The sequence below is a fragment of the Paralichthys olivaceus genome, chromosome 3 (genome assembly GCF_024713975.1).
Source record: "Paralichthys olivaceus isolate ysfri-2021 chromosome 3, ASM2471397v2, whole genome shotgun sequence".
Classification (NCBI taxonomy): domain Eukaryota; kingdom Metazoa; phylum Chordata; class Actinopteri; order Pleuronectiformes; family Paralichthyidae; genus Paralichthys; species Paralichthys olivaceus.
This window is the reverse complement of record NC_091095.1, coordinates 23,199,927-23,211,986: the sequence shown is the minus strand read 5'-3', so window position 1 is coordinate 23,211,986 and position 12,060 is coordinate 23,199,927. Positions and strand designations below refer to the sequence as shown.

At 40.4% G+C, this 12,060-nt stretch overlaps 2 protein-coding genes across 2 annotated transcripts in view; one reads left to right on the top strand and one right to left on the bottom strand.

The window, feature by feature from the left end:
- The window catches only part of gng12b (guanine nucleotide binding protein (G protein), gamma 12b), a 29,563-nt gene extending 24,680 nt beyond the window's left edge, over window positions 1–4,883 (bottom strand). The window contains exon 1 of the mRNA XM_020080669.2: window positions 4,674–4,883. The gene's annotated coding sequence lies outside the window, so the exon portion shown is untranslated. The remainder of the gene's footprint in view (window positions 1–4,673) is intronic.
- Window positions 4,884–7,875: 2,992 nt separating this feature from the next.
- LOC109625444 (7-alpha-hydroxycholest-4-en-3-one 12-alpha-hydroxylase-like) lies at window positions 7,876–10,145 on the top strand. Its single transcript, XM_020080658.2, has one exon. The coding sequence runs from the start codon at window positions 7,916–7,918 to the stop codon at window positions 9,449–9,451; it is 1,536 nt and encodes a 511-aa protein (XP_019936217.2). The 5' UTR covers window positions 7,876–7,915; the 3' UTR covers window positions 9,452–10,145.
- Window positions 10,146–12,060: the final 1,915 nt, after the last annotated feature.

Genomic DNA, 12,060 nt, shown 5'->3' with positions numbered 1-12,060 from the left:
TCAAGGTAATAACACTGACACAAGCGCCATCAGCAGTTTCTGTCCCTCTTTTTCACCAGGTTACCAATCGCCTTTCAGTTTTCATTCATTTTTATTCATTCAGTGCATCAATTTAGTTAAATCTGATTTTTCTTGTTTACTAAAACCCAGCTACAGCATCTTTACATTTTCTAAAAGTACACTAATGTTTGGCAAAGAAATTAAGAATGGATTTTGAGATGCACATGGTGTGTGCTCTCTTCTCACTCCAAACAAATATCTAAACATCAAAGCATTAGCTTTTTTAACTAACAATGTTACTATGTACAGCCTAACCAAAAGCTTAACAAAAACTTCAATTCACATCTGACCCCTAACCTGAACCGAACCATCTATTGCACTTCTGATCATCCTGGGAGAGAGACAACCTGAGGTGTCTGCAAATTGTCCCCCTGTTCAAAGGAGTTTTTGTTTTTCCACACGCTTGTTGAGGATAAGGACAGAAAATGTTGCACCTTGTCCAGAATGTTAAGCCCTGTAAGGCAAACTCTTACTTGTGAATATGAGCTGAACATATAAAAATGAATTTGAATTGATTAGGACCAGGTTGTGGACCCCATGAGGGCTACTGGCAAGGTCGGTGTTTATGCTGGAGAAGGTACTAAAGAGTTCACAAAAAACAAGACACACACAGAATCATTTTAAATGTGTGATATTGACTTTTGTGTTTTTATAGTAGTTGTATTTATAATACACTGAGAGATAAACATAATCCAACCAAACCAACCAATTACACATCAGTGCTTAGAGGACCCACGGGAAGCAGCTGACTGCAGGGAGGCCATAAAGAGCAGATAATTAAATTTAATGACAGTGGTTTTATCGGGAGGCTCATTCCCCTGATGCTGAGCAGATGCACCACGGAGACCGGGGGTCAGTTTGTGTTGTTGTGTCAGTGGAGCTGCACATCATGTGGGACTGCACAGAGCACTAGTCTATAAATATCCAACTGCGGCAATATGACAATATGTCATTGAGATCATACACAGGGTGACACTGACCAGTGTCCTGCGTGCTGTCACACGTGTGTCACTCACACAGGCGACGGTGACACATGTACTGAAAGGACATAGCAACATTGAGGCAGCATTTGTTGAAAACAAGATAATGAGCAAACAAAATGAAGCCTACATCGCTCTTTTAAATCTGACATCAGTGATTCTGAGGTCAATTACTCTCAATCAAATACTGTGTCTTGTCCCACGTTATTAGAAATAAATATATTCCTGACAAAATATGCAGGAACATACGCAGTACTGTTAGATACCAAATGTGGCGTATACCTGTTACCTCTCACAAATCAGAAAAACAATGTACAGACAGTAAGATTAAAGCATCAACCTGTCAACCTGTGCTTCTGAATGTATGGATGGCAGTCTGCTAACCCTGTAACGTACTGTAGATGAGAACAGACATGAAGGCTGTAATTCATCCACGCTGCTACCAGGTTGTCATGGCAACACCCAGCTAGTGACATCAGTATCCTATCAGACCAAACCGAGCTTTAGCTTTACCCCCCCCCCCCAAAAAAAGAGTCTGAGCTATATATTCAATCCAACACGCTCAATCCACTTCAGATACAATGCCTATAAAATGCATAGTATAAACATAATTTATACAAAATGCTTTGTATGGATATACTTTTGTTGGTATGTTCTACACCTACATGCAGGCTGACATGTTTGTTATGATCAGGTTTTCTGAGTATCCAGTTACTAACACAAATATAAAGTCTGGGATATTTGTATAGAAACCCGGCTGTTGTTTTATAATGAAGCACATTTATGAGCATTGACTCAAATTAAAGAAGCAGCAAAAGCTTCTCCCTTTTGTTGTGTGATGAATTTTAACTGATGGGCTGAGACCAGCTCCTCACTTAGAAAGCATTCAACTTAATACAGGACATATATATAGCTTGTAAATTTACAGCTGAAAATATAGCTGAAATATAGTTTATTTTATTATTATTATATTATTATAAATTTGAGAGGCTGCATCAAAATAATTTGATGCGATTCTGTTTTATAAGTGACTTAAATCTAGAATACTGTGTTTGTGCTTAAGGTCACAACACAGAAGATGCACAAAATGTAGCTTGTGTAAAGACAGAGTGAGAGTCATACCTGAATCCTTAGTGTGCAAAGATATTAACCAATGAAAAAGTGGAAAGTATCTGTGATGGACAAAAAGAGCCCCAGGTGTAAGCTGTCATCACTTGAAGCTATGTGTGCTGTGCAGACCTCTTTCTGTGTGACATGTCCACTCATACTCAGAGAGTGTGTAATTGTAATGCCCTCCTTGCTGTTATATGCTCCGGTGAGGAGGCAGGTTGAGCTGGATGTGCGTCAAGGCAGCATTTTTCACATATTGCTGAGGACTAACAGGGCCTGTGGCGGACGGCGCCAGCTCCACTGTGAGCATTCTCTGGAGGGCTTTGTGACCAGGGCAGTGACGCACAGGCGAGCTCCCAGGAGGCTGAGCGTGGAATTTGAGTCGAGGGACAGAGGGGGAATTGGGAGGGAGAGCGTTGTGTTTTGGGTTTGGGTGGGGGGTGGCTGGCCCTCTCACGAGATTAAATCGTGCTACATTCTGCACCGGTGATTTTGGTGTAACCGGGCAACATGGTCAAAACCTCGTCAGCACACACCTAGTCACAAAAACACTTCATTTTTCTGGTCTGTTATTATCAAACACTAGTTGAACAATACATTAACACTGTCAAATATTAGTGATCAATAATTGGGGAGTTTTGTATAACAACAGTGGCAGATCTATGATTATTTTAAATCAGGGGCCATAAAAGGGCCACAATTTACACAGGGTCAACTATATGTCCAACATCCATTCAACTTTTAAATCAATCAATCAAAGTGTACATTTAAGTCATCCCTTGATTACTGTAAGCTCTATAGCTTTAGGCAAAGCCACACGTCATTGAAAATAATAATAATAATAATAGAATTATAAAACACTATTGACCGGACAGGGGCACTTCAAGGGCCAATTCGATTTCAGCTGGGGCAGTCCCCCTCCTGGGCCTGCCCTTGGATTCGCGCCCTGCGTATCAACATTATGAAGATTTACCAGTAGAGTAGAGTATTTTTAAGTTTTAAAGTGAACGAAAACATTACAAAAGTACAATCATGTCATAAGACCCACTCACACTCGACAGTGTAGCATCATTCTTTGCAGAAGCAAAAATTGACGGCTTTACTGTAATAAATCACGTGTTACCAGCAGTGTTAAAGACAGCTCACAGTGAGCGATGGTAATGAACCTCAATAACTTCAAGTCTGCCTCTTGTCCCACAGCTTGTCATATTAGAGAGTTTTCTGTTTGTCTCTACTAGTTAGACTAAACTAATCATGCGCAAATGACACCTGAGGCCCCCTGGCTTTGACCTGATATAGACTGATCAATTTAAAACAAATCAACAGATTTTTGATACTGAAAATCATAATCTGTTGCAGTCCTGCATCCCTGCCTTACTGGGACACACTGGAACTTAATGAAGCCGTTGTTGAAGTTATAGCAAATGTTTTATACAGCGATGAAGGGACTCATTTCAAACTAGAAAGGCATTCAGTAGATGGCATACATCCACCAGTGAAACCACATTTAAATTCTCTAGATGCACATTTTTGTTTAGATCGGCACCAAATTGTAAACACACATAAATATCAGTTCCTTAAACATGACAGATTTTTTCTCATCAACATCCATGAATTACTTCCTGACAAAATCATCGAAAAAGGTGAAAAATCTCTCAATGTTAAATAAAATGAAAAAGAAATACTGGATTGATCTGGACTTGCGCCATGATTTACAATGATCTCTCCTGATCTATACCACATGCTTTCACCAAGTTCTCTGGTAGTCCGTTCAGTAGTTGTTTTTTTACTTTGTCAAGAACTGTAGACAACAAAATAAGTAAGTCTCACACAACTGATTCCGAGAGAACACTCTCAAAACAGGCCAAAGCAGGTAATTGTGTAGATCGTCACTGTGTGTAAACATACATATAAAATCAGCAGAAACCACCACTTATAGTCAGAAGAATATCAGCTGAACCACACAAAAACCAAGGTCGAGGCGTGAAAGCTACATAGTTGAGGTTAGAAAGCAGACGTAGAATAGAGAAATCTCCCTGTGACAACACGATCTTAAAAACCATTATTTCAGTTGTTCAGATAGACACATTCCAAGGAGGTCACATTATTAATTTTTTGAATCTGACAGAAACACAAGTTATTTAAAAAAAAAAAAAATACTCCAGACTAAAGACTCACTTTTGATAAGAACTTAAAGCTTCACAAAAAAATATTATAGAGAACCTGTTTATTTAACCACTGTATTAGTTTACATATCATGAAGAAATCACATTACATTCATGTTGTTTTCCACAAAGTCTGCTCACTTCATGTTTCCACAGGTGGTGGTTTACATTGTGTGTGACTCCTCTGCAGGTCACACTTGACCAGCTGCTGTTACTTAACCACACACACACACACACACACACACACACACACACACACACACACACACACACACACGCACACACACAGGTCCTCCCTGTCATGTCACAGATCCCCTCAGATTATTCCTCAACTAATCTCTTTATCGTCGACACTCACCTGGCCTCTCGGATCCAACACACAATGTGTTTTTCTTCAGACTGGAGCCATGAAACAATCCTTTGAATTGAAGAAAAAATTAAAGACGTGTTGCTGTGTCGAGTGTGAAGTTTCAACAGAGAGAAGACTGACATTCAGCCTTGACGGTGTGTGTGTGTGTGTGTGTGTGTGTGTGCGCGCGCGCGCGTGTGTGTGTGCGTGTGTGTGTGGAGGAGCACAGTGACAGCAAAAACAGACACACACATCTATCTGTCTGCTGCAGGCGGCTGAACAAGCTGCTGGGCTGAGACCTGCATGTGTGCAACACAACAGCGCCCCCTCTTGGTAATAGTGAACCTCCCATATACACTGTGTTAACGATTAACACGTTTTGGGGGGGTATGTCATTTTAATGTGGGGCTCTTCTTGAAAAGGTTTGCAGGCTCCAAAGTTAAGAAAACGCTTTCGTTTCTTTATTCTATACATTCCTCTCATAGCTGATTCAGCTGAATAAAGAAACAACAACAACATTTTCCAACAGCACTTGAAGGCAGCATCAAAAAACCACACTTAAAGGGATAGTTCACCCAGTAATGAAAATCGACACATTATCTACCCACCACCACGCAGATGGAGGTGTGGGTGAAGTGTTTGAATCCACAAAACCCTTTAGGAGTCTCAGGGGTAAACAGTGTTGCAGCAGAATCTAATACAGCTGAAGAAATTAGTGACCAAAGCTTCAGACGTGCACACAACGGGAAAAAACATGACATGCCTCCATCCTGCCTGTGTGGTGTCATCCCTGTTATGCTTTGTGGATTCAAACACTTCACCCAGCCCTCCATCGGCGTAGTGGTGAGCAGATGTGTGAATTTTCATTTCTGGGTGAACTATCCATTTAAAGAGCATGTAATGTAAAACATCATATAATCATAGCATTTGACATGTAACCAAAGCACACCTGACTATACCCTAAAAAATACAGTTTTGTAATTTGTTGAAGAGTTGGTATAATTTCCTGTCACATGGTTTTCTTGCACAAATTAGAAAAACAGCTCTTTGAATGATGGTTACACCACCTTGACACTTTAGGGAATTGACTTGACTCACCTGATTCCCATAAAATTAACAATAATATTCAGAACAGTTTTGTTGTATTTATTTAATCTTAATAAACACAGATGTAGGATTATACCAAACTACTGGTATGGTGTTTTATTGTGAATTCCACTGTTTCTAAACAAGTTTAATTATTTGGTTTATGATTAAACATATTTTTGTCATCATCCCCAAATATTCTCACATAATTGATTAAATCCAGACATTTTAGATTAGGACTTCAAGTGACATTTGGACACAATAAATTAGCATTGACTATTTTCCCTCTTTATGGTGTTTCCTCATATTGTCTTGCTCTGGCCATTAATGGGGGTGGGGATATGTTTTCATTGTCTTTATTGCTTTATTCTGTTAAGTCTGATTGTTGGTTGGTTGGATGTTTAGATGGATGGATGGACGGATGGATGGTATTTTCACAAATCTACTGTGGGAAAGTTTGAGTAATAGTTGTGAAGGAATCGGGGCAGGAGTATTAGAAGTATTATCCTACTTTTCCCCCCTCTTGCATCACTGTTATTAAACTTTAGTAATGGCCTCTGTTGGTGGTGGGTTGGGATAAATTGCCTTGATATATTTTTCTGTGTTTTCCCCTGTAAACTGCTCTGTATTATGGAAAATTCAATAAAAGAAAATGATCATTAGTCAGATTGTCTAATATTTGCTGTTCAAGGGCCTTTTAGTACATTTCTCAACCTTATACAGCTGCTCTGATGTGTGTGGAAGTTATGATGTTCAAGTGCCATGTAGGAATCCTTGACCTTTTTTATGCTCTGTAAAGATATCACAAATGGAGATGTGCTGAGGTCATACGCTCACATTTACTCATAAGATATCCTGTTGTTAAATCAGGGAGATTGTTGTTAAAGAAAGAGACATGATTTAAAACTCAAAAATGCCTTATAAATCTGATTTTGCAGAGGATTTTTTTTTGGGTCATTTTTAGATTTATTTATCATGATTTCAAAACGTGATATTTATAGGAAAAGAGAGAGCAGGAACAGTACCTACTCCAGGAGCTGTCAGTAGGAAAGAGAGAGCAGGAGCAGTACCTGCTCCTTTGGGAGCGGTCAGTAGAAAAGAGAGAGCAGAAGCAGTACCTACTCCTCCAGGAGCTGTCAGCAGGAAAGAGAGAGCAGGAGCAGTACCTACTTCTCCGGGAGCGGTCAGCAGGAAAGAGAGAGCAGGAGCACTACCTACTCCTCCAGGAGCAGTCAGCAGGAAAAGAGAGAGATGAGAGGGGAAACTTGGCTTTTATTGGCCTTGTGACCTCATGGGTCATGGGGCACACAGTAACCAATAGTGGTTGAAAGTTGTCTCCAGGAGCAGTTTTACCACCTGTGTGTGAAGATGAAGCACCCTGGGAGACTGAGTTCTGGAAGCTCTCCTTTGTTTTCAGAGCAAAGGAGACATGTGGTCAGGCTTTTGACTACACATGTAGGCCCAACTATGGTTCACAGATACCAGATCCCAACAACTGCTACTGAAATATATTGCTACTGTAAGTAACCTGTGAAAAAAAGATATCCTATCTTTTTTCACTGCTCCAAAACACACCCAACCACCCAACCAGAGGAAATAATTTCTAATTTTTCTCACCACCAACAGGAAGATAATAGTTCCACCCCTGCATCCGTCAAATTTAAATGGCCTCCGGAACAGTTCTTGCATGTTTGACTTAGGTAATATTATGTCCTCATGCTAATACTAAGCAGTTTTAATATGACTCCCTCCCCAGTGGCAAAATGTCTCTAATATCTCTTCAAAAGGTTGATCACTGGAGCACTAACATGTTCAACATCTTCAGACTTTGGGGGGGGGGGGGGCAATTGGTGATCTTCCTTTGTTAGTGTTTGTATATTGTTCCACCTTCTGGTCTCCTTGATGCATCAAGTCTACATTAAACTCTTCTGCATAAGACATCTCGCATAACAGGAAATACAAGCATTCCTTCTCACTGGAGAAAAGTGCTATATAAATACAAACCATTTACCATTTAAATTCATGGTAATTAATCCCTATGGATATTACTATATCCTGTTTCGTTAATATTGATTTCACACAAAGGGTGGAGCAAAAGTATCCTTTATAATGCGGTATGTGCAGCTTAACTCCAAAACACTCTGGGTCTGTCACAGGAATCAACCATGGGCCTGCTGCTACCTATCCTTCTTGGTTTTCTCGCCTGTCTGATTGGAGGACTGTACCTACTTGGTATGTTTCGACAGCAGCGACCAGGAGAACCCCCTTTGGATAAGGGGGTCATCCCTTGGTTGGGTCATGTCTTTGAGTTTCGCAGTGACACACTGAAATTTATCAACAGGATGAAGCAAAAACATGGCGATGTGTTCACTCTGCAACTGGGAGGGGATTATATCACATTCCTTCAGAATCATCTATCGTTTGGGGAGTTTATTAAGGAAAGTGGAGAAAATCTAGACTTCAAGAAGTATGCTAAAATTGTGGCGCACAGAGTGTTTGGTTATATGTCAGAAGAGAATTTCCGACATTTTGACCAAGTCATCCACAACAAGCACCTCAAAGGGGATGGTCTGGAGGCATTGATAGAAGCTATGTTGCGTAATTTGGAGAATGTGATGTTGCACAAGATCAACTCAGCTGCAGACCAAAGCAGCTGGAAAGAAGATGGACTGTTTATGTTCAGTTACAATATTCTTTTTAGGGCTGGCTACTTAACTCTGTATGGGAATGTACCTCCCAACTCGGAAGGAAGTGAGGAGAAAGCCAAAGAGAAAGACAGAGATGAATCTGAAGCCTTGTTTAATGAGTTTCGTAAATATGACCACTTCTTTCCCAATCTGACTAATGGGGTGCTCTCACAGAAGGAAAAGTTGGAAGTACGGAGGCTGTTGGAATTTTTCTGGAATGCTCTGTCCGTGCAGAAGCTGAAGATCAAGGACAACATCAGCAGCTGGATCGGGGAATTGCTGCGAGTCAGAGAGGAGCAGGGTATGAAGGAGTCAATGAGGAGCAGGTTCATGTTCTTAAACCTTTGGGCTTCTCAGGGCAACACAGGGCCTTCTGGGTTCTGGCTGCTCCTCTTCCTCATGAAACACCCAGAAGCCATGAGAGCTGTGAAAGAAGAGGCAGATAAAGTTGTGAAGGAATCGGGGCAGGAAGTCAGACGTGGTGGCCCTTTCATCAAAGTGACCAAAGAAATACTGATGAAAACACCGATCCTGGACAGTGCTCTGGAAGAGACCTTACGACTCACCGTTGCACCTGTCCTCGCCAGAGCTGTGCTCCAGGATATGACCTTCAAGATCCCAGACGGACGTGAATATTTTATTCGCAAGGGAGACAGAATGGTAATATTTCCTTACAGTGTTATTAACCTTGACCCAGAGATTCACTCTGACCCACATTCATTCAAATATGACCGCTTTCTGAATCCCAACGGGAGCAAGAAAACTGACTTTTACAAGAAGGAGAAGAGGACGAAGTATTTCAGCATGCCCTGGGGTGCTGGGGTCTCCATGTGTCCTGGGCGTTTCTTAGCCACCAGTGAGATTAAGCAGTTTGTTTTCCTCATGTTGGTCTACTTTGAGATGGAGCTGAAGAATCCTGAGGAGAAGATACCTGAAATGGATTTGAGGCGATGGGGCTTTGGATCTATGCAGCCTGACAGAGAGGTCCAGTTTCGATACAGATTCAGAGTTTAAACCAAATAATCATTTTGACATCTTTTTCAAAACATGTTCTGATTTTCTGATCAAACTTAATTTGACTGTATTTCTTGGAAATTCCACAGCGAAGTTGTATCTTTAATTAGGAACCAGCAATAATCATATGAATGGTGTGGGTTTAAAATTGAAAGTGTTTGATTGCATGTTTAAATATGTTGTATGACAGATTCATTTCCAATAGCCGATTCTAAATAACACTTGTTATATAAAACATTCACATATTCACTATTGAGCAGTGATGTGATAGAAAGCAACAAACATGACTTGGGGCAAGCAAAGGGGGTGATGGGAATTTTTCTTTGCTTAAATAAACCGCCTAATAGGGTAGGTGTGTATTGTAGATGATTGTAGAGAGTGAGGTATGTCACTTGATGTGTGTCACATGATTGGAGCAGCGCAGCTCAAGTTGGCTGCCTGAAGTACTGTAGTTTGCAAGTGTCATTCCATTTGTGGTAGTAGCAGTATCATGGTTCTTATTATCATTATTATTTAGGAGTATTAGAAGTATTATCCTACTTTTTCCCCCTCTTGCATCACTGTTATTAAACTTTAGTAATGGCCTCTGTTGGTGGTGGGTTGGGATAAATTGCCTTGATATACTGTATGTTTCTGTTTTCCCCTGTAAACTGCTCTGTATTATGGAAAATTCAATAAAAGAAAATGATCATTAGTCAGATTGTCTAATATTTGCTGTTCAAGGGCCTTTTAGTACATTTCTCAACCTTATACAGCTGCTCTGATGTGTGTTGAAGTTATTGTAACGCCGGCAGAAATTATGAGGAGTCAGGGCGTGATGTCTTCAGGACATTTATTGGCCCCGTAACCCCCACCAATCAGCAGCGCGCACACTCAGCCCCCCCCCCCCCCCCCAACATGCACTTCTCTGATTGGCCGAGAGACTGACAGTCAGTCCAGCTGGAAAGCAGGGTCGCTACATCATGATGTTCAAGGGCTGGGAGAGCAGGAGCAGATACCTAATCCTCCAGGAGCTGTCAGTAGGAAAGAGAGAGCAGGAGCAGTACCGACTCCTTTGGGAGCGGTCAGTAGAAAAGACAGAGCAGGAGCAGTACCTACTCCTCCAGGAGCAGTCAGCAGGAAAAGAGAGAGATGAGAGGGGAAACTCGGCTTTTATTGGCCTTGTGACCTCATGGGTCATGGGGCACACAGTAACCAATAGTGGTTGAAAGTTGTCTCCAGGAGCAGTTTTACCACCTATGTGTGAAGATGAAGCACCCTGGGAGACTGAGTTCCATTTAGCATTGCCTACACACACACACTATAATAATTAAACTTTATTTGTTGAGCAACTGTTATACAAGAAATGCAGCTCAAATAATGGCCCCAATCCTTTGAATAGAAAGAAGTTTCAGCAGAGAGAAGACAAACATTTAACCTGGCTGGTGTGTGTGTATATGTGTGCAAAACTGGTAATAGTCAACTTCCCAAATTTACGTAATTAATACATTTAATACAGCAACACTTTAAACTTAAAACCATTCCTTAGAAATAAGTACTAAATAGTAACACTATAAGAAGTTTTAAAAAGAAATAGATCTTATCTTTGGGAACCACTAACTGGAAGCTCTATTAATAGATAATGAATAGTGGACCAAAACATGTGTACTGTTATAAAATATATTTTAGTGGGACAAATCATACACTGTACATTGGTAATATAAGTGTGTATATGTGTGATAAACGAAGGGACAAACAAAATGAACAAAACGCACCAAAGTACATATTGATTATTATCAATATTATTATGATATATACATGATTATCTTTGATATTTAATTAAAACGCATTTTGTTTCATCTCAACTTATTTAATTAACAATAATATACTTGTACTTTTCTTCCCTTGTATTTGTATTCTGATTCTTATTATAGATCTTATTATTATATAGCTGTGGTAAAGACTGTATGAATTATTTTGAGAGATCATCAAGACTAGATCATTTTGCTTTATTATGATTATTATTATGATTATTATTATTATGAGTGAGGTGTCAGAGAAAGGCCACAGGTTGTAGCCAAACTCAAAAGGGTTTATTTACTCTGTGATGAGTGATAAATTATTGGCAGGGCAATTATGCAAGTAACCATAGTGATAATATACTGTATATCTGCTCATCCTCAGCTGCTGGCACGTGCACACATAGACATCGAAGGGGGCTTGAGCCCCTGCCCTTTTTCTTCCTGGAGAGAAAGTGCCCTTTTTCTGGGGTGCTGTTTGTAAATAAATGATTACCTCTGTATACTCCTGTTTGTGCACAGCTTTCCTGTCAAACGAATATATATTGGTTGAATAAACAATCGAAATATCAGTTCGGATATTAGACGAGTCTCTACCCTCCATGACTCCTGCACAGTGGTGAGCACTAGAGCTGTGGACATTCTTGATTCTTCGATACATCGCTACGTGGACAACTCTGAATCGATGAGACAGAGAGAGAGAACATAATCGATTCATGTTGTTTTCAGGGTTGTACCGCCGCTGAATAATTTTAACACCGCTGCTTCAGGATCAGGACAGACGCACATTAAAGGTCTGGTCGTCCTGTGTCAGAGTCTCTGTCAGAGTCT